The sequence below is a fragment of the Glycine soja genome, chromosome 5, assembly GCF_004193775.1.
Source record: "Glycine soja cultivar W05 chromosome 5, ASM419377v2, whole genome shotgun sequence".
Lineage (NCBI taxonomy): Eukaryota > Viridiplantae > Streptophyta > Magnoliopsida > Fabales > Fabaceae > Glycine > Glycine soja.
Window position 1 is genome coordinate 35,833,688 of NC_041006.1, and position 27,866 is coordinate 35,861,553.

At 35.3% G+C, this 27,866-nt stretch overlaps 1 protein-coding gene and 2 pseudogenes across 1 annotated transcript; all 3 read left to right on the plus strand.

The window, feature by feature from the left end:
* The first annotated feature begins 10,990 nt into the window (after window positions 1-10,990).
* LOC114412806 lies at window positions 10,991-14,363 on the plus strand. The gene is made up of 2 exons (XM_028376857.1): window positions 10,991-12,128; window positions 12,937-14,363. The coding sequence occupies exons 1-2, from the start codon at window positions 11,412-11,414 to the stop codon at window positions 14,242-14,244; spliced, it is 2,025 nt and encodes a 674-aa protein (XP_028232658.1). The 5' UTR covers window positions 10,991-11,411; the 3' UTR covers window positions 14,245-14,363.
* Window positions 14,364-17,021: 2,658 nt separating this feature from the next.
* LOC114411539 lies at window positions 17,022-18,757 on the plus strand (annotated as a pseudogene).
* A 1,702-nt stretch (window positions 18,758-20,459) lies between these two features.
* Window positions 20,460-27,660, plus strand: LOC114412807 (annotated as a pseudogene).
* The last annotated feature ends 206 nt before the right edge of the window (window positions 27,661-27,866 follow it).

The following is a 27,866-nucleotide window of genomic DNA, read 5'->3' on the forward strand; positions in this document are numbered from 1 at the left end:
TTGTTGATTCCAACATTCTCAACTTTTGCTCTGATGAAAAGAGGTTTGAGATGACTTTTCATCTGAAAATCTGGCTTTTCGAAATAAGCTAATTGCTCTTCCACACAGCCATTATTCATAACATAGTAACATACTGGCTTTGGGTCAGCCATATCAAAATGATCGAACTCACTTTCGATCTCAGTAACTTCAGATTGGACATCATATTCAGATGGCAAGATAGATATCACACAGATGACATCAAAATCTGGTTCAGAATCCAGTATATCCTCATCCTCCATCTTATCTTCATCCACTGGAGGCAGGAGTCTCTCCTTTACTGGCCTCCTAGATACTTCTTTATACTGGCCCGTTTGCAGATTCTGTTGGGCCAATTTCTTCTGACGCTGGAACCTACGCCATTGGGTCCTCGTCATAGGATTCTTTCCTTTGTAATTGTTCCTATAAGAGTACCTATTAGCCTCCTGTGGGCCAATTTGCTTTGTTCCACTCAAACCACCTACTTCCATGGCCCCTTTGTTAAACCTTATGAGTCCCTGGTGCATCCATTTTTCGACCGGAACTGAACCAGGAGGAGCGAAAGTATTCCTTCGACCAGACTTCTGATTACTGTTCGACTGCATCATAACCCTTTTGCCTTTATCGAAACGTTGGTTCTGCTCTGCCCCCTTGTTAATAACTTGGTATTTTTTAAGGCCCTCAGTAGCCTCCCTATCACATACTGCACTGCAGCGAGGGCAGAGCATCACACTCTTGTTTTCGAGTTTGCATCTGTTCAAGAAATCAATTAAATCCTCCTCAGCCTGAGGATACACAATCTTCATTTGTTCGTTGTAATCCTCTTCAGATATGCCCTGAACTTGCACCTGAGACAACTCCATTGTTTCGACCATCATTATTTCTTGGGGTTCTGCATAGAGAGTTTCAGCAGCTTTGGATGTTTCAGCATTTGCCTGAGCAACCTTTGGTTTCTCACCAAATTTGAGCCTCCCTTCGTCGAGAGCCTTTTGAACCAAATCCCTGAAAAGAACACAACGTGAGGTTTTATGGCCAAGGAAATTATGAAATTTACAATAACCCCTTTTCTTCTGTTGTTCGATTGGGGGTACTTTCAAGCCCTTAGGAACAACAATCTGGCCATCTGTGACTAATAAATCAAATATTTCATCACACTTAGTTATGTCAAATGTATAAGTTTTAGACACAAATTTATCATTTTTAGGTTCAACAGGGTTTTTTCCATTGGAAGGTCTAAGGAGTTTACAAACATAAGGAGGTCCAGGTTTTAATTCTGCTAAATCAACCTCATTGTCTTCGATATCTTCATAAATAATATCGAACTCCTGGTCACTGTCATTGGTTTCGACATATGCAACCTTTTCCTTCTTGTGGAATTTAGAATTTCTAGCCTTTTCAGCCTTCAATCGTTCGAGTTGTCGAACTCTATCAGCCAATTGAGCCATATCCCTTAAATACTGGGTATCTAATTTCTTTCTAATCGAATAGTCTAGGCCACCAGCAGCCATTTCGACTAATTCATGTTCAGGGACTTGGGTGAAACATCTTGCCTTTAAGAGTCTGAATCTGTTCAAATAATCATCAATTGATTCAGGTGCCTTGCGTCGAACGCTGGCTAACTCTTTAAGGCTGATCTTAGACTGTCCCATATAAAATTGCTCATGGAAAATCCTTTCCAATTGGTTCCAATTATTTATGGAATGAGGAGGAAGGGTTGTAAACCATGTAAAAGCATTTTTAGTCAAGGAATTAGGGAAAAATTTCATTCTTAAATTTTCATTATTAGCCAAATCCCCTGCCTCGACCAAATATCTAGCAATGTGTTCGACAGTGGACTCATTTGTCTCTCCTGCAAACTTAGTAAGCTTAGGGATTTTCACACCCCTTGGTAATTCTGTCTGTAACACATACTCAGATAATGGAGACACAAAATTAGGCCTGTGTAATCCTAAGTTCAAACCATTCTGCACCAAAATCGTTTCGACCATTTGGGCCAGGTTATTCTGCCTATCGAAATGGTTTTGTTGAATATTCCCTATTACTTCATCAGCATTTTGGTTCCTATTTACCAATACTATACCAGGGTTTGGTTCGACCTGTTGGGCTGGTGGCTCTATGCGTGCCAATGGTTGTGGTGCTTGAGCCATTTGCATCCCTGGATTGTTAGGCATCTGTATCTCTTGGACAGGCGCCTGTATTTGGATCTGTCGAATTGGTGGTTGCTGTATGGGTGGTGCCCCAAAAAAGTCAGCAATTCGACTTATTTGATTTGTTAACATTTGGTAACTGTCATTTGTATTTTGAATTAAGGGGTTAATAACAGTTCCTATTTGTTGTGTTAACATGTTAACCATATCATGGTTACTTTCATCCATTTGTTGTCTGAGTGACAAAACGGATGTATTGGTTAAATGTTGAGGAATTACCCTACCTTGATTGCCCGCTACAGATCCTGATGGAGAGGACATATTAAGATTCTCTATATTTGGTTGAGAGTTTTGCAACCCTGCCATCAAAGATGTAGGCATGCCATATAGAGGGTTTTGAGGCGGTCGAAAGGGACTTCCACTGGGATTCCCTAAACTAGGGTTATTCCATGGGGCAAAAGCAGACGCTGACGTGGTCGAACTTGCCAACGTCATGTTGGTCATGGGAGAAGTTACCCCTGTCTGATTCATAACCGTCGAAGCGGTCGAACTTATCGTGCCAACAGTTTGGTCAGGAATTGCTCCTATGCCAGAATTTATATTGGCATTACTGACAGATGTCTGCGTTGGTTGCCCCTCCATATTTGGAAGGTCATTGTTTCGATTACTTGGGGGTGGTCTAGCCATCCTTGTACGAGTTTTGAATTTTGTTAAGTGTGGAACAGATTTCCCACTTCTTAAATGCATACAAGATCAAAACAATTAAGAATGCAATAAACCAACTGTACTAAACAAAACTTTAATAATAATTTAAAACCAAAACACACAATTGACCGGTCCCACCGGGCGTGCCAATTTGTTTACGCTGAAATTTGGTAAACAATCGCTAGTCTAATCGAGTTGCTTGCGAGATCGACTAGTGAATCTCAGGAGCATGTCAATTGTGTGTTCGCTTTAGATGTAAAGCTTTGAATGTTCATCATTGCAACGAGTTCATTGGAAGAATCGAAATGCTGGAAGTAAACTAACAAGGGAAAGGTAAATTGCAGAATTTAAAGGAGCAGTGAGTTCATTCGATCGAATGAACCATTTAAAAGACAGGAATTCTAAAGTGAAATGAAAAATGCATTGCATTCGAAATGTAAAGTTTACAGAAACTTAAAATGGTTCACAATCATACATTTTCCTTGCGTACTCGTTTCTCTCTGCGCTGGGTACTTTGAGTATATAAGGATTTTGTAGAAATGATTTGCGACCTTGAAATCTGACTAAAAAACTGCTATATATAGACATTCGAAAATAAACTGCCCTAACGGTCGAACACTATCCTAATGCCAAGTGTCCTGCTACGTGCACCTTACATGCACATAACTGCTCCTTAGAACGGTTATCCACATTGCTCGAAGTCGAACTGATTTTGTGAAGTTTTTGTCAGAAATTGCGCTAAGTCCAGAAATCTTGCTGCCTTGACTTCGATTCGACCATATGCCAGCTCGATTCGCCCAATGGTTCGAAGCCCTCTTTCTTGTCTTAGCCTTATACTTCGTAAATACTTCCTCGAACCTGTGAATCCCTTTCAATAGACTCTTCTTTCTTTTCGATTCGAGCATAATCTGGCAAAATTCGTATTTAGAGCATATTTTTAGCTCATCAAAAATATGGGCTAACAGAAGGCTAAGCATTTCCATATAGAATAGGCAATGGCTTTTGTCAAGGAAACCCCCTTCTGTTTCTGTTTTCTCCACATTGTTGTGTACATGTGTTATGAAGGCCTCTTCATCTTCTCCTTCCATGTAAGATTACATCTCTTTCTAGACTGGAGTAACATATCATTTTTCTCTCCTATCAATATAAATCAACCAAATATTTTAACAAATAATAATTCAAACTTCCATAATCAACTATGTTATACTCTGATATGAGAAAAACACAAGTTCATTGATTAGAAAATTTTTAGCAGTTATAAAGACAGTAAGATTCGTGCACCTATGACACAAGCAAATACCTACCATAAAACCAGAACTAGCGGAAACCTTTTGCTTTTCCTCACTCTGGTCCTCTTTGAATAGAACAAAGTCATAGGCACAGTGTTAGAGCCACAGACACAGAGTCCGAATTCATATCAAGAATGTTACACTGCCACACTTGCTTTGTCTAACTCACTCAGTTGAACCTTATAAAGAAGAAATCAAAGCAGAATCTGCAGAATGTTAATGGCGTATTCAATGATTGAATATAACGCTATATATATAAAGATGGCACAGGCACTGGTTTCTGACACATATAATAAGCCATCCACTACATTATTGGGAGCTCACGTACGTCACCAGATTCAATGATTCATGCAGTATTTTCACAACTATATCCATACCAATTTTTTTTTTAGGGAATATCATACCAATTAATCATCTCCATTTTGAGGCATAATTGTCTTTTTATAATGAAAAATTATTGAAATGTGACATAGTTGTACATGTAATAAATTATGAGAGAGATAGACAAAAAAAAATTGTTATTATACAAATTGTTGTACACGTAAGATTTCTCAAAAATGTTTTTGCAATCTATCAGCAGATTTTAATGGACTGTTTTCTATAAAAATATTTCTGTATAATATATCAGCATATTTTAATAGTGTCTCGTTATTAATTAACTCCTCTAACTTTGGCCACCTTTTATTTTTGAAGCGCTAATTCTTGGTATATTGTAGCCAACTTTTCATTTTCCCCGTAGTGGATCTCATTATTGAAATCATTGAGTGACAACTTTTCATTGTTTGCACTAGAATGGTGTAGACAGTTCTGTATACAACCAAATCTATTATATACACTAGAATAGTATACAATGCATGGCAGCCCTTGTATATATGCCAATAAATCAATTATATAACTGTTATATTGTTATATATATTTATAGTGAGTTTCCCGCCTATAATGAAAAATATTTTTGTATAATGTATCAGCAGATTTTATACTTATTATTTTTTCTATTATAGCTGACTATTACCTTGTGTTTGGATGGGGTATTTAAATAAGGTAATTTATTTTTTTAGTGAATTTAAAATACTTCTATCATAATTTACTTGTTTGAATATAGAATTTCAAAAAATTTAAAATGACATCATTTTTAAAAAAAAAAGTTAATAGACTAAAATGATAGGAATTGAAATTCTATCCTAATGGTAAGAATTTGAACTTTTCTCCTCTCACATAGTAGCATAGGCCCTTTCGTTCTCTCTTACACCTTTTTTTTAGGAGACAACGCATTCTAGCTTGATCCTAGAGCTCTTATCGGAGGAGCGGGAGGGCCAAGCAATGCTGACGACGGTGCTGGTACAGTGTGCTTCTTACTCTTCTTCGATTTGGGAGCGGGAGCGGGAACCTCAGCGCTTGGTGCTATCACGGGTGTCGGAGTTGTCGATGCCAATATACGGGGAGAGCTTACCGGAACAGGCGCTGGTGGAGAACTCACCGGAACTGGCGCTGACGGTAAGCTCACAGGTGTCATAGCAGGAGATGTGGCCACCGGAGGAGTGGTTACTGGAGCTGGAGCAGCAACTTTAGACGAAGGAGATGCTACCGTGGGAGACAAAATAGGAGGGGTTATAGTTGCAGCATTGGGGGATGAAGCTGGTGAAGATGAAGTGGGAGAAGCTATAGGACAATTGATTTTGGTTTAAAAGGGGTTGTGATTGGCGATGCTATCAACACTTTTTTTTAAAATAAATATTTTAAAATGAAAATTTGAATTTCATTGAAATTGAAATGCTTTATCCAAACAAGAAAATTAAAATACAAAAATTTAAATTACTTCATCCAAATAAAATATTTATAAAATGAAAAAAAATTAAATTAAGATAATTAAAATATTGTGTATTTAAATTTTTTAAAAAATTTTAAATTCTACCTCCAAACACAAGGTTAGTGTATATCGTTGATTGCATTGATATCATCTAGTTACAATGTCATGCGAGCTAGCCTTCCGAATTATTTTTCTTATCTATATCCATCTGTTTATTGCTCTCATTCGCTTTCTCTAACTCGCCCTCTCTTCCACATGGTTCCTTTTTCTTTTAGTTGTTTTGCCGCTACTTTGAATTTTAATATGGCATTAGTTCATAGCTAGGTAAGGGAGGAATAGTTTTTCAAAATAATTTTCCAAGAATATTCTAGGCATAATTTTTTTATAACGTTATTTTTTTAATGCACTAGTTTTAAAACTGAACGTATAAGTATATGGTTAATGAATTAACTTAAACATCTTTTAATTGAATCAGAACATGTTAGTCTTATCCTTTGTTTGATAAAGATTCCAATTCAACAGCTAAAACATAAGGGCCCCAACATATTACTGCGCATTAATATTGAGTGGTGTATGAGACTTTCTCATCAAAATACGTAAATATAAAAAAAAATTATTTACATAAAAGTATAGTTTGAAAATTGCTTACGTGACATACATCCGTCTTAATTATAACTATATAAAAAATGACCTTTTATATTAATTAAAAATATAACCGATGTAGAAAATAAAAAATCATTTGTGTCCTCATCAATTATTTTTATGTAAAAAATTTGGTGCATGTTCTTACTTACAAGTGACAATCCGTACTTCAATTCAACCTTTTTAGTACCTGCTTCAACCAATGCCCAGTACCTAAGTATCTTATACTGTACATTATCATCAACGGTGACCAGTGAAGAGCCTGCACTTCAAGACAAAGGGAACCCGAAAATAAAAAGGGTTATTCTAGGGGCACCCAGCATGAAACACCCAGCAAAACAATGAAAGAATGAAAATGCCCTTCACTTTTTCACGGATTACTGATCGGTATGATTCATACGGATTGACGATCCTTATATTTCATATATATCAACAATTCGTATGAATTTTTTTTACTAACTTGTGTCTCCTGCATTATTAATTAATAGAACACTCAAATTAACTGAGCTAATAGACACATTACGTTATAAACAAATAGTGTCGCTATATATAATAGACACAAATTATATAATGAATTTTTCAATATATAAAATATATTTTTCAAATATGTTTAAAATTTAGTAATTTTGTACTTTACAATGCTAAATCAACTATTAATATTTAGTTTTTTTTAAAAAAAAGCAATACCCATTAAATCTAATAATCAACTACTAATTGTGTAAATTACACTTGAAAGACACCTAAAATTCTAAAATATATATTGTTTGAAAATAAAGTAATATATTTTTGCAAAAATATCCTTAATTTAGTATCAACTTTTAATTACTAGCTTTTTAAAAATGTTCTGAAACCCCACAAAACTAGGGCCTTAACGACACAATTTATATACTATCGTGATAGTAAAAAAATTTAAATTTTTTTTAAAAGAAATTTTCTATTCATTTACTTTATTTACAAAATTTGATAATTAAATAAATTTGATAATGATGTATTTAGATGTTTATTATAATGATTAAAAATTAAATAAACATGATATTTAATTGAATGATGTATTTAGATGTTTTTTTATAGCAATTGATAATTAAATAAATTTGATATTTTTTTACATATTTAAATACTTATTAAACCTATGATTTTTATTTATAATTTATATATGTAAACAAATAATTATTAGATAAAAAATAATCATCACAAAATTTAATATGTAAATTTACATGTACATTAAATATAAATTAGAAATTTTAGTGTTATATATAACGATATTATTTGTTTATAATATAATATGTCTATTAGCTCAGTTAGTTTAAGTGTTCTATTAATAATACAAGAGACAAGTTCAATCCCTGAGTGAAAAAAAAAACTCATACAGATTGCTCATATGTGTGAGGCATATGGATAAGTGATCCGTGAAAAAGTGATGTCCCAACCAAATTAATTACAATAGTTGAGAGGACTCAATTAACAATTTACTCAATTAAATTGTAATCAAAATTGCACAACTACAATACTTGGAAAAATAAAAAATGCATTTAAGTCTTAAAAATATAATAATCAATGCTATTTTAAAATGATAACATGAATAAAAATATATTTTTTTGAAAAAAGTTATTCAAAAGAGAGAAATAAAAATGGGATATGTTGTTTTGAGGCCAAACTAATGTCTGAGAGGACTAGGGATATGGTTTGATAAATTTTTCCATAAATATTTATACAAGAAAAAATAAATAAATAAATTTTTGCATAAGTTAAAATTAACTTAGACATAAATTTAAAATAATTTTTAGGAGATATTAATATGAGAGAGCTTTTATAAATTAATTTATGCATAATTTAATAATTTATCTTATGAAAAAACTTATTTTATTTTTTCTTCCTATTTTTTTTTTCTATAAGTGATTATGAAAAAAAAATATCTTAACATGCCCTTAAATTATTGGATTATTAGTTATGAGGTGTTGTATCTTCTCACAAATTCTCTTTCAATCCAATAAAAAATATTAAATAAAAAATAATGTATTTAATGTCTTGAAAATATAAAATATAGTTAATAGTTAATACTTATAAAAGAAGTAAAAAGGTTAGTCAGAAAAAAATTTAGAAAAATTTAAAATTATTCATTAGTTAGAACAATGAAAAAGTATAAATCAACCCTTAGTCTAGGGGTGTTCATGGGTATGGGTCACTCGTAAATCCAAATTGACCCAAACCGATTAGAACAGTTTGTATGGGGTTTGATCATTTATGTATTTGGGTCAAAACCAAATTAAACCGATTAAATCCTTTCATGTACGGATTAAGTCACGAGTTTAGATTTATAGATTTGATCAAAACTGATAAAAGAAATTTAGAATTGTTTAGTTTGACTTTAAATACAACTACTATTAAGATTCCAAGTATTAGAACCACAAGTGTTGTGACTGCTATAGTTGAGACTTCTTAAAGTATTACTTTAAAATACATTGTTATTTGTTTTACTTTTTTTCATATTTATTTTTCTATCGTGTTTATAATATTGATGAATCATATTTTTTTCATTTATTTCAATAAATTTGGTTCTAACAAATCTAACGGTAACATATCTAGTTATTGTATAGCAAAATTTATGGTAAGAAATTAGTTTGTAGAAAATAATTGTGATCCAGACTATTATAGTATATCCCGTTTAAAAATATTTTGTTTTAATTTGTATTAGTCTATTTTAGAATATTATGTTAATATACTAAATGAATCAATTTTACTATTTTCAGACATATGATAATATTATGTTAATTGTATTTGATATTTAGATGAATCATGATATGAAATAATTGTTCTAAGAAAAAATAAAGATAAGATTTAAAGAGATAATCCGTTGGCTAAAATCAAATCGAACTATCCATAAAGTTGGATTGAGTTTAAAAAAAAATTATGAAAATCGAACTGAACCAAGCTAATTAAATTTAATTGAATCGAATATTAAATTTAACTAAAATCAACCAAAACCGACACACAGAGATCATTGAATCTTAAATTTGACCACCCTAGCCTAGTCTTAACATGAATAGTAGTAAAAAAAAAAAAACCTTTCGTTGTGGCAAGCGACATCTACGGGTCTCGTGCGTTTCTTCCGTTTTCATCGAGTTTGAGAGAATCAGAATATGACCGTCTTCTTTATCTTTTCCTCTACAGTACAAAAAGTAGGTTGTTTTGTGTCATTCAATCCCAAGGGGAATGTCCATAATGCAGGCCACACTATAGTAATTTGTTTAGACGCAATAAAGAAAAAACAAAAAGAGTAACTAACTAAGATACAGAGAACTTTATCTCTTTAAATTATATCAATAGTTTTTTTAAAAAAAGGTAATCGTATTTAAAAATTCACCATCATAAAGTCTTCAAGTGACGTTCAGGATACGAATTTTGTGAACAGAACAAAAAAAAAGATATATACAGAGATGAGAGAACTTTATCTCTTTTGTAATAAATTTCTTTTAATTTGTACAAGATCGCATAAAGATTTTCTCTTTTATTTTGTACTCCACAAGATTGCATAAAGATTTTAATTTCTTCCGTTAAATTCATATGTAATTTAACAACTTTAGCTAATCAAATTTATTTTACTTCTCTAATATTTATACATTTTTCTCACCTGCAAGTGTATTAGACGTATAGTCAATTTTTTCAATTAAAAAGGTAAGTATATTTTACAGGAGGCAATACGTGCTATCTCTTTGGCATGTATAGGTCATGCCATTTGAGTCTAAGATGGGTACCAAGAAAGGACAACCATATTCATTACAGAAACTGTAAGATGTGCATAATTATTAAACATTATTATTGTTATCTTTTTTAATACTACATGCATGCATTCCATTTAGCATATACACAGACAAAATGGTTAAAGTGCCTTTCTTTGTTCCCTCCCCTCTTTTCCAAATAAGCCACAAGGCGTAAAACTCACGTTGTTATGTCCCTAGCGGCATCTCTATTTCTGGTATGCAAAACTCACGCTCCAAATTGCTAACACCACAAAACTTTATGGCTACCAAATTTCAGAGCATGCCGATAAATTTCGATGTCCAAGTCTTGAAAATCAATTATGTATGGAAGGCAAAATTGCTCCTTAAACTAAAAGAACAAAAAAATCTGTGTCCCTTCTAAATCTCTCATTTTAATGTGCCCAGCTAAATGTGTACAAATAATGACACGATCCTTGAAATTTCCTAAGTGAATGAAAACAACCTCCAACAAGGTGGGGTCTACGGAATTTCAATAATTTTAATAAAAATATCATCTTTGGCTGTGAACTCACGGACCAGAGAATCTCAATCTTTCTAAGCCTTTTTTTTTTTTTAACTTTTCCCAAGTGCGTGGCCTCCCTCACAAATCCTATCTAGTGGCCATTTTCCTCTTGTCATCTAACACATTGCCACAACAGTTTATAGTTGGTGCTATCTCTTTTTTCTTCCCTTGAGCGTTTTTGCTTTTACCACCCCAACTTCAACTTCAGCCAGAACACTGTTTAAGTTCATGCCATGTTGGCCAACTACGGATTCCAACTTTTGTTTCCTTGTACTTCACTGTTTACAAGGTTAATTAATCTCAGTTCCTAGAATTTCTCATTTTCATTTTCATTTTTCAACAACTTCTAGTCCAAGAGAATAAGCATATATTCTGTTAGTGGTGTGTGCTTTCACTTTTTGCTTTTATGAGGGGTCTTAAAGGCATCTTTACAGTGCTGCTTGCAACTACTAGAATTGAACAAAGTGGTAGTGAGTCTCCTTTGTTGTAAAAGGGTCATCTCTAATTTGGACTACTACTACTATGCCTCCTTCAAACTTCCCTCTTCGTTGGGAGAGCACAGGAGACCGATGGTGGTATGCATCTCCAATTGATTATGCTGCTGCAAATGGCCTCTATGATCTGGTCACTGAGCTTCTCCACCTTGACACCAACCTCCTCATTAAGCTCACTTCCCTTCGCCGAATTCGCCGCCTTGAAGCCGTGTGGGACGATGAGTCCAAGTTTGAGGATGTTGCCAAGTGCCGGTCCAAGGTTGCAAGGAATCTTATGATTGAGTGTGAGACAGGAAGAGGGCACAACTCTCTTATCCTTGCAGGCTATGGTGGATGGCTTCTCTACACTGCTGCTTCGGCTGGGGATGTAGACTTTGTTCTTGAGTTGTTGGGGAGAGACCCTCTTTTGGTGTTTGGTGAGGGAGAGTATGGTGTCACTGACATGTTTTATGCTGCAGCCAGGGGCAAGAACTGTGAGGTCTTTAAGCTCCTGCTTCATTCTGCTCTTTCAAGAAAGGAGTGCCTTGGTGGCAGTGAAGCAGAATTGGAAGAGAAGTTGGATGAAGGTTCTAAGGTTTTCAAGAGGGATGTGATGAATAGGGCCATTCATGCTGCTGCCAGAGGAGGGAATTGGGAAATACTGAAGCAGATTCTAGGAAGTGTTTCTGTTTCTCAGGTTTTGTCTTATAGAGATGCCCTAGGATGTACTGTCTTGCATGCAGCAGCTGCAAGAGGCCAGGTTGAGGTGAGGCACATTACTTAAGAGTAGAGTGTGTTTGTTTTATCTCAATTCCACTTTCCAAGGCACGTTTGAACACCAATTCCTCTCTCATGGATTGTTGGCGTTCAACATGAGTAAATGGAAGTTCAAACACAGCCTTAGTAGTTGGTGCATGTTTTGGTTTTGGTGAAAAAGTCCCAAATTATGGTTTGGGTGAAAGTAACTTATGCCTAAATCATGGTTTGGAGATTCTCAAAGGAAAACCAAACACACTTTGAATGTGCTAGTAGAAAATTCAGAAGCCCTACGTGTTTAATGGTATTGTTATACTTAGAAGTCCTAAGGACATAGATATTAGATCCTTAATAAATTATGGAAAAGCCTGGTTTATTTTATGGATCACTGGAATGCCCTTTTTTCTTCATTTGACCAGGGAGGCTTAATAACTACATAAGTGGAGTATAAAAAATGTTTATAGATACTACAGAACATCTAGTTCGTTGAGTTATCAAGCTTCGCAATAGATCAGGCTCCTCAAAGATGAATCTGAAATATAAAATATTTAGTGAACTGCTCAGATAGTACTACACACAATTGTGTGAATTCCTCTTTCTGTGATTCTCAATGCTTTATTCCAATTGGCTCCTTTTGGCACCTGACTCGGGGTGCAAACCTTGGAGTCTTGTATAAGAGACTAAAATCAGAGTTAAATGTTAAATATTTCTGGGGGCAGTTGATGCTACAAATGTTTTGTATGTCCAAATTTTTTTGCATCTTCTTCGTGGTTAATAAATTATTGTTACTTATTTTCATTATTTTAATGATGATGTAGGTGGTGAGAAATCTAATTGAATCCTATGATATCATCAACTCAGCTAATGCTCAAGGCAATACAGCATTACATGTGGCCTCTTACAAAGGTTACTTACCCGTGGTAGAGATTCTGGTTGGAGCATCTCCCTTGTTAGCAACGTTAACCAATCACTATGGAGATACTTTTCTTCACATGGTAGTGGCTGGTTTCAGAAGCCCTGGTTTCTGTAGACTGGACAAGCACACTGAGCTCATGAAGCAACTGACAAGTGAAAAGATTGTGAACATGAAGGACATCATCAATGTCAGGAACAATGATGGAAGAACAGCTCTTCATGTTGCTGTGATTCATAATATCCAATGTGATGTAGTGGAATTACTGATGTCTTTTCCATCAATTGATTTGAATATTCGCGATGCTGATGGGATGACCCCCTTGGATCATCTTAGACTAAAATCACGATCAGCATCTTCTGAAATCTTAATCAAGCAGTTAATTTCAGCTGGAGGGATCTCTAATTATCAGGACTATGTGACGAGAAATGCCCTTGTGAAGCATCTTAGGACTCATGGTATTGGAGGCAGTCCCGGAACATCATTTAGAATACCAGATTCTGAGATATTGTTATACACAGGCATTGAGAATTCATGTGATTCCAATTATGATCAGGCAAGTGTAGAATCAAATTCATGGTCAAGTGAAATAAACAACTATGACACAGCCAATTCCCCATGTAACAGCAAGTCTAGTTCTGTCAATTATGGTGCAAGGCACTTAAAGTTTCTGCTCCAAAGTTCTAGAAGAAGAGACACAAAAGAAGCAGCCTCAGATTTAGAAGATGATGTTTCTGTGAATTCCTTCGGTTCAAGGAACAACTTGGAAGACTTTCCAATCCCATTGAGGCAAAGATACTCAAAAATGTGTTCTCTTCCAAACAACAAAAGAACACTATCTATAAGGACTTATCTTCCTAGTCCTTCAGCCAAAAAACATTTTCATGCAGGTCTAGTACAAGGTGTGATTAAGGTAAAGCCACAAATGCCTCTACCTGTTCATTCAACATCTAATCTTTTTCAAGAACTATCTATCTCTTCTCATTCTTCGAATAATAAGCAAAAACGTGTTGATATAATGGGACCCTCTTGCTCCAATCGACCAATGGATGGTGATGGCACACTACAATTGAGCTATAAGCAGGGCTCTTTCAATAAGAAACTGATGAATCGATATTTTTCTTTTGGAGCACATGGCCAGGCTTTGGAGGATGCAAATAGCTGCACGATGTCAAATGGCAGTTCCAAGCATTTTAGTTCTTTAGTTGCATAAATGTTAAATAGGAGCTTTGAAAAAGTTTGTGCTGATCACGTTTAAAAAGTTCATGTGGAATATGCAACAATAATAATTAATATTAATGATACTGATAATATATGTTCTGTGTTCAACTATACTTTGAAAGTTAACTGCCAAGTCCAAATTCGACTACCAATGTTAGCCAATGCTTCTTAAGCTTTTCTTGTCAGAATTTGCCACTTAGCATGTAGTTGGCAAGTGCTTTTTGGAGATTCTCTAATAACCTGATTTCTATCAAAGTTGTAAAAAATAAAAATAATTATTTCTTTAAAATAAACTCAACTAACTTATATGTGTCTACCCTACCACCTGTTATTTTCAACCATAGTTTCAAATTATGCATACTCCTCTCTCACTCATCAGAAAATCATGGTTGAGACTTTGGACCACGCCATAAGCCATACTAGAAAAGCTTGCTGCAATATCCGTAGCAGATGAAATCTTTTGAGAAAAGAGTCTATCATTGCTCCATAGCAACATGAGAGCCACAGCAAAAGTGATCGCCCAATAATGTGAGTATCTGCACAAAATTACTACCAAAATAAGCTGTCTATTGTTAACAGCGACATAGTTGTGACGTGTTTAACTGTTGAGGTGATTCAAACGTAAACATCTTTTAAGGCAGAATTTTCACTGTTGTTTCTTCTTGAAAATATAGAATTCGTGATATAGAATCAATAGACTTAGAAGAATTGGTTATGATACTCCATTTAAATCAAAAGTTCAGTCGTTCTACTTATAATGAGGAAATGCACTTTAAGCATATAATGATAACCATTGATCATACAACATCTTTATCATTGAGATGTCCCACACACAAACTGAAATTCCATTGTATACTAGATTGAGAATGTTTAAGTTGTGTTTTAGATTTTTCTTTCCTCCAATTTTTAGTTTTGACAATTTATTGAGTATAATTTTGTGAGCAAGGATGTGTCAAACTTCGGTCATTCTTAATCTCTCATCCTTATAGCTAGCACTAACTTACCATGTTTTGAGGGAATGCAACTCAGCTGCTGACAAGCTTTAGTGTAAAATGGCATCAATCTTGACATGGGGTGGATATGAGAATCTTTTAAATTCTCCATAGCGTTACTTTCTGTGAATATTCAAACTGACATGGCAGCTACTGTTTTCTAAGATTAGGATAGTGCTTGTGATTTTGGGCATTTGTCGCATTTGCATAGCAATTTTTTTTTATTAAATTAGAAGTATGTAATAAAATTATAATTGTTAATTTAATTAATAATTATAAATAAACTTAAAAAAATCTAAGTTTGAATATGTTTTAGATCTTTAATAAATGATTGATTTTTTTAGGCCCCTAATAATTTTTTTCAATGCAAAGGATTCATGATAAATCAAAACTTTTAGCCAAAAACAAAAATTGATCATTTATCAAGAATCTAAAACAAAAATTGGTTATTTATTAGGGACATAAAACATATTTTAGTCAAAAATATATTATAAGATTTTTATATAAGTTTTAGTTTTGTTTCATAGATAAAATATATTTACATAACTATAGTTTGAACTTCTAAATCAATTTTAAATTTATACCCTTTTACTTTAATGATAAAACATTTATTAGAAATTAAAATAAATAGTATAAATAATGTAACAATTCAAATGATAATACTAATAATATTTATATTAAGAAAATGAAATTTATTAAATATTAAAGGTAAAAAAGCTAATCATGAAGTGTGTGTATGTTAAAACTTACAAATAATCTTATAAACTAATTAAAAAAATCATAAACTAATCAAAATAACAAACCATACATGGTCTTCTATTATTATATAGAAAAATAGCACAAAGCAAGGTAGTAGACCAGAATTGGTAAAAGGCACCGCAAGCTCTGGCTAGAGAGGAATGGAAGGAGAGAAGAAATGGGGAAAAAAATAAAGCTCAACGCAAATCTTATGTTTTGGATGTAGGAGTGGAATGGAGAGAAAGGGGAAAAGATTCTCTCACATGGAAGAAAAATTGAGATTTTCAAATGTTAAGATTTCACTAAGAATTCTTTCTAACTTCTCATTTTATTATAACAGTATTATATAATGGTATTTATTAAAGGACTAAGATCTCATCTAGTAACGTTTATTTGGAGAGGATCCATCTCCAGGGTTTAAAAGGAAACAAACACAAGAAAAAAGAAACATAGATCGATATACTAAATAATGTAACAATAAAAGAATAAAAAATGAGATTAAAAAATTGAGATGGGGATAAGATGAAAGCGAAGTTGGATATATAACAATAATAATAATAATCCAGACTTATTAAATCGCCTATTATCCATCATGTCACCAAAGACGATTTCCTTTTATCCAATAAATAAATGAAAAATGTTTGTTTGTGCAAATTCATGTAGTATGAATAGTGTAATACAGAGAGACAACTCCTGAGAAATAGAATAGCAGAAACAACGCATGTGCAGATAAAAGAACACGTGAAAAATGCTCTCAACTCCGAACTGTGACACTACAAATCGAAATGCATGTTTGAATGAGTGATCATACATTCAACGTGAAACTAGCTAGCACAAGTAGATCCACCATACGTGCTAGATTTATAGTTATGTTTCAACTACCATGTACTTTCCGATTTTTATGGGAATTGTGGGTTTAAATGTGTAAGACTAGGTTGTCAAAATTACAACTTACAAGCATCAAACTAGTGTAAGACCTTTGAAGTGGTTCGTTGGGTAGGAACTAAGAGAAGGGGGCAAAATGGTGGCCACTGAAACTGAAATTGCTAATGCTGATAGAAAGGCCATTAATGATTGGCTTCCTGTCACTGCCTCCCGAAATGCCAAATGGTGGTACTCAGCCTTCCACAACATCACCGCCATGGTTGGTGCTGGTGTCCTCACTCTTCCTTATGCCATGTCTATGATGGGTTGGTACGTACGTCCTCTTAAACTTTAAACTATGATGCTAACTTGTACCTAGTCACACTTTCAATGACTGCGTCATATATTGAACGATTGATGCTTTATAGATGATATGGAATTAACATGAATTGTGATGCATTAACAAGGGTCCGGGGACAGTTATACTACTCTTGTCATGGGTGATCACGTTGTTTACCCTATGGCAAATGGTTGAGATGCACGAAATGATACCTGCATGGTGTGAGATTGGATAGGTATCATGAATTGGGGCAGCATGCCTTTGGTGAGAAGTTGGGTCTCTACATTGTGGTTCCTCAACAACTACTTGTTCAGGTTGGCACATGCATTGTATATATGGTCACAGGAGGAACATCGCTAAAGAAGTTTCATGACACGGTTTGCCCCTGTCAAAACATTAGGACCTCCTATTGGATTGTTATCTTTGGTTTTGTAAACTTAAGCTTTACGGGTTAAAGTGTAGTAGTGTTAAGTTTCCTTATGTGGTTGTTTATGATTTATTGGTGTAAATCTTTTCAATGTTTACTCTCCTCGAATTCTCCAACAACTGATATTAGAGTCGATGGTTCGACTTGGTGATCAGTTTAGACGAATAAGAAGGCGACGATGAATCCTTAATCTTGGGGATCTCTTGTATCGAAAGTCTTCCTGACAACGGTGCAAGTACCGCAAGTAACTAGAGCATGTGAGCTCTAATGGTTATACTCGTGAATGATAATGACTTCCGTGGGGAGACTATCATGTGAAAGAGACTCACACTTAAGGGAGAGATTGTTGGAGTACAAGTGTGAGGTGAAGTCTCACATCAAAAGTGAAAAAGTTGAGCACCATATAAGTGAGGAGAAGATTCATAAATCGAAACCTTAAGGTTTTAGATTAAAGTGCGTGTCAAATTTCCTTATGTAATTGTTCATGGCTCGTTAGGTCTCTACATTGTGGTTCCTCAACAATATTGTTCAGGTTGGCACATATATCGTATATAAGGTCACAGCAGTCATGTCTATCGCGTAATCTAACTCCTCTCTACCTTTCAATTTTATGTTTATGCATGTTGTTTTGGGTGTACTAATTTGATCCTTTTGAAAATTCCTTACTAGTTGTTATTGTTATAATATTATGTACAGTTACTCAACCATTGCTTGGGTGGCTTCCATTGGCAAGGGAAAACTACCAGATGTGGACTATAGCTACAAAGCCCACAGCACTGCCGATGGTGTATTCAACTTCATGTTGGCCATGGGAGAGGTGGCATTCTCGTATGCAGGTCACAATGTGGTTTTGGAAATCCAAGCAACAATACCTTCTACTCCTGAGAAACCTTCCAAGAAAGCCATGTGGAAAGGAGTTATAGTTGCATATTTAGGAGTTGCCTTTTGCTATCTTCCTGTGGCCTTCATTGGATATTATATATTTGGCAACTCTGTCGACGATAATATCCTCATCACACTAGACACGCCCGCTTGGCTCATTGCTGCAGCTAACATGTTTGTTGTTGTCCATGTTATTGGAGGCTAGCTATCAGGTAAATTTCAATTTGTTTGTTATATTGACATAACCAATCAATATAAATACTTTAGCACTCTACCTTTATCATATATTCCATTTAATTTCAAATTGACAATCAAATCCTCATATGAACAAGTATTCAAATGTCCTTCAAACTTCTCCAAACAATATGTGCACTTGATTCTAATACCAATATATTGATCACTGCACTCAAATCATCACTAAATCAATATATAAGTAATTGCTCTGGATTTAGCCACAAAATACACCATTGATCGACCCCTCAATCAAAAACGATCTTTTATTCCATAACTCTTAATAAATTTTGTTATCATTATAGACCTTTTGTTATGATTACAAATCGAATGACATTCAATAATATGACATAGGCATTCTCAGACTTGGAAAAATTTACTCACACCTCAACAAAAGGAGAAAAAAAATTATACAATGACAAAAATGAGAATCGAATATAAATATTTATGCATTTATCCCAATTTCTGACTACTAGACGTGGAATGAAAAAAACTAGTACAGTAGTTTATATAACATTGATAAGCTCCCCTTTAAAGATGGTGAATATTGTGCATTCGCCTCTTGTTTTCTCTGCCCTATTGTATTGTATTTGATGGAAAAACAAATGTCCACGACCGTTGGCAGAGTTAAACGAGGCTTGGGAAAGTGTGTTTATGACCAAACACGAGATAGAGGCATAAGGCAATTGAAATCATTAGCTTAGTAGCCTTTTAAGTTTCCCTTCATCACCTACCAATTAAAGTGACATGATTCGATAATCTTCGCATTAGTGTACTCAGCTAGCTATTGGTTAATGATAACTCAGTTAAGTTGACTTTATCCTACCTTGCCCCACTCAACTCTTTTCTGTCTTCATTCCTTTCCTCTCAAGTTTTTTCTTTCTTGGCCTTTTCGTTTGTCACCAATTCACTCACTATTTTATAAAATAAGATAGAAACCTTTGGCCACAAAAAAAACTAATTAGGACATATCAACTTGTTTCAAATGCCAACCTCACCAAAATGATACCCCTGATCGTGATGGTTCAGTCCTCTTGGGATGATGGACTTTATTATACACATATTGGGTGTCTTTTGCCGTGTCTTAAGATTGTTATAAATTATGCTAATGCTAAATAGACGAATCTTTATAAAGCCCCATTATTTTGTCCATTAGTAGTCAGAAGTTGAAATTTAGAAGAATTTTACTACGAGTATAGTACTCCTTTTAGGGTGTTCAACAAGTTAAAACTTATTGGTTGCTCTACGGATCTACGTGACGTACATTTACAGAATGTGATAAGAAATTTAATAGCTTAGTCCCAAAAATTGACCCCAATAAATTCCAACGCCATTAATATTACGTGGTCCGTTCATGCGATGAAGGGTCCAAAAGTCGAAACTTGGCTTCAATGTACTAGTACTATTAGTAGTAACACCGTAGGCATTAACGGAATATTCACACGACACATAACATAACCTTCGACCAGCACAATTATAAATATTGATTAATATCTCATTGAAATTTCAATCCCATTTATGTTGGCAATTAAAAAGGTAGAAAACAGTTCATAAGCTATAATAACAAGTAGAACTAAAAATCCAAAACATCAAAATCGACTAATTAGCATTTTAATTCTTATACGCAAACACAAAATTATAAAAATAAGAAAACAAGAAATTTAAAAAAAATGAAAAGAAAAGGTTAAGAGAGAGAAGAAAAATAAAGGGAAAGAATGCTTGCTGTTTAGGAAAAAACAACAAATGAAATTATCGAAGGACAACAACAAAGGTTTTCGTTGAGTACTTGAGTATTAATATTGTTATTTTTTCAGAACTGAAAAAAAAAAAAGGATTGTGTGGGAGAGATAATAATGGATTTTTTTTAGAGTTTGTTGGAACCGTTGGATCACACTGGTTCTGATTTGTACTTTTTGGTTGCTCTGAAGAAGCCATGAATGCTGCTGTATAGCCAGGTGTCTGAGACAACATTCGACGCATTGTAATTGGCATTTAAGCTCTATTTTTTTGTTTTTGTTTTTATTATTTTTTTGTCTTTTAATCTTCGAACTTGGGTGAGAATTTGGTGAACCAAGTCCGGCTGTGTTCTCTGAACTTGGCTAAGTGGGTGCTCAAGCTTGAATTTTGCCGTTTGAATGGGCTACCCTTTTGGCCGGTATTGGCAACGGCATAATTGGGATTTGCTACTGGCAAATGTTCTTGGGTTTCAGGTTGAGGGGTATCTTCAATATTGGTTTTGGATGCTTATTGCATGAGTGCTCAGGAGTGTTAGCCATTGCGTTTTGAATGGTACAGTTGTTTCTGTTACTGCTTTAATATGCCAAAGTAAGTTTTGTGTTTTGGGGTATGTGGGTTGGTTGACTCAGTCACACTGGGTATGATATAAGTGTTTAGACAAGGAGTAATGAAACCTGAGGAGAAAGTTTATGGTGAAGGAAAGTGGGGTTTTGCTGATATTGTTGTTTGGAGATTGAATTTTGGTGTGAGCTTGTGGTATGTGTTAATAATCATTGGTTGTTGGTTAGGGTGTTGAAGGTTTTTGTCTTTGGATTGTATGGAGAACTTGAGGTGACACTTCTTGTTGGACACTGCATTGGGTAGTGGAGATGCCACCTTCCCTATCATTTAGAAGCTCTCCCGGTAGAGAGCCAAGATCAGACAGTCACAAGCGCGGGCGCAGTCTTGAAAGCGGATTGCCCTTGAGAGAGAAAGATGACGATCTTGCTTTGTTCAGTGAAATGCAGTCCAGAGAAGAAGAGAGTTTTTTGCTTCAGCCATCGGATGACTTGGAAGACTCATTTTGTAATTTGTTTTTACTCTCATCTTGAGAAGAGAATGTATCTTTTTTTGTATTGCTGTATTTGGGTGATACTCATTCATTTCTCCCCTTTGTTTTGGATATTAATTTACAGCGTCAAAGTTGAGAGATTTTCCTGATATCAAGCTTGGGATATCCATTCCCGGTCGAGGAGAAACCAGTGAATTGCTTAATACAGATGGTAACAAGAATGACTATGATTGGTGTGTAGTCTTTTCTGTCTTTTGAATTTTTCCTTGTTAAATTGCATTTGTGTTGTATGATCAAATTTAATGATTTCAAGTCCAACTGTTTGCAATTGTGTTTCTTTCACATTAATAGTGCACCATTTTGTCTGGTCAATAATTCATTTTTGTTTTTCGCAAAGGTTGAGAATTAGATTTTCATATTACTTTGCTGATGCCGCGTTTCTGTTTTAATCATTGAAAGGTTATTGACACCACCAGACACACCACTATTTCCTTCTTTAGATGACGAACCGCCAGAAATAAATGTTGTAAGCAGAGGAAGGCCAAGAAGTAAACCTATTTCCATATCAAGATCATCTACGGTGTGCTTTCAAATCCATTTTATGCACAAATGCCTCTTAAATAAAAATTCCTTGTCTTTTTCTCCTCTTTATGAAAAATTTAGTTATTGTTTTACTCATTATCCATCTTTTGTTGGATGTCCTCTTTCAGACAGAGAGAAGTTACAAAAGCAGTAGGGTTAGTGCAAGTCCAAGTCGTTTAAGTTCATCCCCTCATTCTGGGAATAATACATTGCAATCGAGGGGAAGGTCTTCATCAACACCAAATTCTAGTCCAACTCAAGTTTTACGACATGCTACTCCAACAAGAAGACCATCTCCACCTCCAACTAAGCCCACGACACCTGCTCCTAGGCCTTCCACTCCTACTCCTCGGCAAATCCGCACTGGCTCCAGTAGTCCTGCATTCTCATCGGGGATTAGGAGAACTTCCCCTGTTAAGACAAGCCATGGAAACTCTGCTTCACCAAAGATAAGAACATGGCAAACTAATATTCCTGGTTTCTCTTCTGAAGCTCCTCTCAATCTCCGTACCTCTTTGGCTGATCAACCAGCATCATATGTGAGAGGTTCATCTCCAGCATCAAAAAATAGTAGGGATTCTACTTCTAAATTTGGTAGGCAATCAATGTCTCCAACTCCTTCCAGGAGCAGCAGTTATATTCGTAGTCATGATCGAGACCAGTTTAGTTCATGCAGCAAAGGTTCTATTGTATCTTCTAGTGATGATGATCTGGACTCTCTTCAGTCCATCCCAGTGGGTAGTCTAGACCGATTTGCTTCAAGAAGGGATGGTTCATTTTCCAACAGCAAATCTCATTCAATTTCCAAGAAGTCAGCCAGGATGGTGTCCCCAAGTTCTGCTCCTAAAAGATCTTTTGATTCTGCTATCCGGCAAATGGTATTTTGTTGCATAATCCCTTAACTTCCTATCATAATCATTCCATAGTTTGCTGCTAATGTGCTGGCAAGTGATCATACCATATAAATCTTGAGTATTCCTATTTGGTAGTTGCCCTTCCTCTTCCGAGGACTCTTTTTCACTCATTTTCCACGCACACAGGAGCAGGGCTGGCCCAAGCATAAGGCAGGCCAAGTCCTTGTTTTAGGCCCTTCAGAAAAAAAAAAGTTATTTAGTATTAGTATTTATATAATTTTTATTGTTAGTTGGTCTAGTTTAGTGGTAATTAAGGTGCAATTTTGTCCTTGGTGAATGGGTTTGAATCCTGTTGGAAGAAAAATTACTTTTCTTTTGTAAGGTCCTTAATTTTTTTTGTTACTGTCTCACTTAAAAATTAATTAGTCATCAATTTCAACTAAATAGATTGTTTCTTAATATATCAATTCTCACCAAATTCAGCCCATAAGACGTTCCTAAGTTGGCTATATCAAATTTGTTTTAGGCCTAAAAATATGTTGAGCCGACCTTGCACATGCGTGCACACAATTTTCCTCCGTTATGCACTTTCCTTTTGATATATGCTAATAAATTAGAACATTGTTTTTCTGTTCAAATCAAAGCAGTCTACAATGGAAAGTGGAGTGAACCAACCATCCTAGATTATTCTAGGCTACCTATGATCAAAACTCTGATATGATATTTGCTTTATTTCTCTATATAATCTTTTTTAGGTACAATGCTTTATTTGGTTCTTCTTGTGTGCATGTTTTCTTTCCTCAGTAAGTTTATTTTTAAACTACACATGATAAGACAATTATTCAAGTAAATGGCTTCAATAAAGTCATGAATGAGTTTGTTTATTGTGCTACATATAAAATGACATGCACACACTTACATGATTATCAATTTATCATAGCAAGGTTAACACATTTTCTGTTCTTAGTCATGAGTTTTTATTGTAAAAACTTGTTCAGTAATCCCTATTCCCCTCACCTTTTGCCCTGATCTTTTCTCTTAATGTCTTCAAATAGTTGGTTGGAATCAAACTTCTTACTTGCAATGCTATGCAGGATAGAAAAAGTCCTCAGAACATGTTCAGGCCCCTTTTATCTAGTGTGCCAAGTACAACCTTATATGTCGGAAAAGCAAATTCTGTGCAACGTTCCCTGGTATCTAGGAATTCCTCTGTCACAACAAGCAGCAATGTGAGCTCTGATCATGGTACAAGTTTTGCCCCAGATACTGAAGGGAGTGACCACAATCAAGATGATGTGGCACGTGCGACTGAGAAGATATTATACACTGATATTTGTGAAGTATGTCCTCTGATAAAATTGATGGATTAAATACAAGCATTGGGCATGAGATCAATGATGAATCAGCTGACATCCTGCACACCAAAACTAGAGGCCCTGTGATTGCTTTAGATCCTATTGAATGTGAGGCTTCTTTTAATCATGGTATTGACAAAGAATTCAATGAAAGTTTAGAAACTTTCCATGTCATAGGTGACATTTCTGAAACTGGTGGTTTTGAGAATACAATTTGTTCCAACTGTGGTTGCCCTCTTGAGGCCACAGATCAAACTGAGAAGAATCTTAGATTGTGTCCAGAATGTAGCAGGAAAACCACATTGTTGAGACATGTCATCCCAGAGGCAAATTTGCAATTTTCCAGTGACAATTCAGTGAATTCTACCAACATTCCTGCAGAAGAAAAACCATCAGCCGAAACAGACCAACTAACTCTTCTGTCTGAACTGCGTCAAGAGACTGATGTGGGTAACACGAGGTTTCCCCTTGGTGAACCAGATGCTGTGGAAAGTCAAACTTTTCCCAGTGAATTTATTCAGGACCGCTCGCAACAAAATTCTCTCTCCAGTTCACTGATGGAGCGAAGTAGGCAGATGCCTGCCAATCAGCTTGAGGTGGACCAGTCAGGGGTTGATTACAAAAAGCCTGATAATCATTCTGGCGATCAGCAGTTTTATCTTTCCAACGACCACTCAAATTTGAAAGTGGACCTCTTGGAAGGCACTGGCATTTCTGTACTACTGAAAAGGTCAAGCAGTAGCAAAGAACATGTAATTCAGGGCCGGACTTTTACTGCCATGACGCTATCTTACAATGATCTGTCTTTTGCAAGACGCAGCATTAACAGTATTAGAAGCTCAACTGGGCGTAGCAGTTATTCTACCTCATCATCTGCCGATTTCAGCTCAGCAAGACATTCTGATTTTCATGTCCAAAGGCAGTCAAGTGGCAGGAAATTGGATGTAGACTATGGATATGATGTTAGGATCAGGCCTCCAAGCCCTGGTTCATCTTTTTCTGGAATGTTAAACTATTCTTACCATGGATTAGGTTTTGCTACACAACAAACTTCTTCTGGCAATACAGAATGCAGCATCCTGAAGGAGATACCTCAAGATCTACTAGAAATGCAAGCTTCCGAAAATGCAGTGGCAGATGCAATTGATTCTTCCTCTATGGGTTCAATTGTTCTCAGGGAAGATAATCTTGGATATCATGATTGGTGCAGAACAACTGATGCTTGGAGCTCAGAATTAGTAAGCCAAGCTACTGGTGTTCAGCATGGCGACAATTCAGTGTCATCATTTCCAAATCATGGGAGTTCTATTTCAAATGATAGTATTAGTGTAAGCAGTGTCTTAAATACGGAAACATCAGTTAAGGATCCAGAGTCATCCTTTGACGAGAAACTTGATATGGAGAACTCTAATGTTGATGGACTGAATGCTTTGGTAACTATCAACACTTCTACAATTGAAGAATCAGAAATAAAAGTGGAAAACTGTTGTCAGAAGGATACTGGTGTGGTGGATGTTGATCCATCGCTGGTATCAAAGAGCCCCATTGATGACTTTCAGGAACATTATGTTCCAAATTCTTCCAGTGATTATCTTGCAGCTTCTGTTTCCGAGCTCCATGCCTCCAAGTACTCCCTTGGCATAGGTATGATGCTTGTTGGATGAAATTTCAAACAGAAGATATTGCCAATGATGATTGAGTTGAAAATTTTCTATAAGAATCTTTTATTATTCTCTTGTATCTCTCAAATGCACTCGTCCATAGCGCACACAGTTTGTCATATGTTAACTTTGGGCAATTTAAAGGGATACATAAATTTATAGAATGACTGTCTATTCTAGGTTCTCCTGCTCTATCTGATATTAATAGTTTGATCTACTCAAATTTTATAGTTTTGATTTCTAAGAGAGTGAGTTAGGATGCCTTGAAAGGTTGTTTCTTGACATATTTTTTATAACAGGGATAATACTCTTGAGTGATATGCCTGATGTATTAGGATATGGTTATGTTGCCTTAAGATAGTCAGCATCAATTTAGTAGTGTAGTTTCTAACTTATCAGTTAAAAATTGTGTTTGGATTAACTTTTTTGTTTGGCAAACGCTAACCAAGGGAACTGGTTAAGGAATCAGAATTCAATTTTTTTATTAGAAAGTGTAACAATGCATTCCCCCATGATTCCCAATGCAACCCCTAGGTAATTTTCAATAAAAACATTTTATTTATTGATTCCATAACCAGTGCCCTTAGGGAACTTGTAAGCAGGAACCTGTGTGTTTCATACTACTAACATTGTGGCTGTATTTTGCTATCTTTTTTATGAGCTTTCTGAAATCTGATCAAATACTTTATTATTAGTGGGGGAGGATAAGTTCGCTTCAGTTTTCTATTGAAAAGAGATTCTGCTTCTCTATGTTGTACATGGTTTCTTTAGTGCTTGTAATATATTTTATCTGCTAAAGCTTTATGTGGAGAAAATATTAGTACTTGGCAAATTTCTGACAGATTTCTAATGGTTTATGCCAGAGGGATCCACAGTTAGGTTGGAGTGTCAAGATAAAGGAAATACTAGAAGCCTGACACTTGAAGAGGCAACGAATACTATACTTTTTTGCAGCACTATCATCCTTGATCTTGCATATCAGGCTGCAACGATAGCAATGGAAAAGGAGCACTCAGAACAATTGGAAGGTTCTGAGCCAACGGTGACTATATTGGCTAAACCCAATTCCAATACAAAGGACTCACGCAGCCGAACTGCTGGCAAGCGTGCTATGAAACCCCAGAAGGCAGCAAGGTCAAAGATGGTGGAAACCGATGTAAAATCCCCTTCCAAGATTGAGAATGATGAAAATATTGATGAGTCTTCGACACGCAATGTTGGGCTTCCAAACAAAGTAGACAACATGAAGCCTCTTCCAGATAAGCTTGAAGCAAAGTGTAATTGCATCATAATGTGAGAGTTCAAAGTTCAGATTGCCCTTACAATTTGTGCCAGCATTTCTTCTCTTCCCGTTGGCCTATATATACACCCGAGCAGAGCTTAGCCAAATGCTTGCGCATGGCTTTAGGTTTATGGCTGTTTGGGATAGTAGCCAATTGTTATTTGTCGGCTCCAATATATATCGTAAGATATGCAACTTTGTGTTTAACATAATTGTAAAGTTATTTTTTTCCCTTCCTTTTTTGTGGGTAGGCCATTTAATTTGAGGCAATTGGAGGATTGTGCTCCTCAAGTTGCTCCATTCTTGTTATCTGATTTCCATTGAGATGAAGTGATTCATCAATGGAAGTGTGAAGTAGAACTCATTCATATTCGTTAATATTGTGAAAAGCATACTGATTTCTTTGCTAGAAGTTTATCCGTGTGCATCATACCTCCCCTCTTATAAAAAAGCAATAGAAAGAAAACAAAAACATGAATGAAATAACATATCAGTGGGAATTAAATTGGGGTGACTTTTGTTTTTCCACCGGGTAAAATAGGAGTTGGGTACTGGCTAACGTTTACTGTTGATGGTATAATTTTTAAATGCTTCTGGTTAAGTTTTTGAGATGTAATT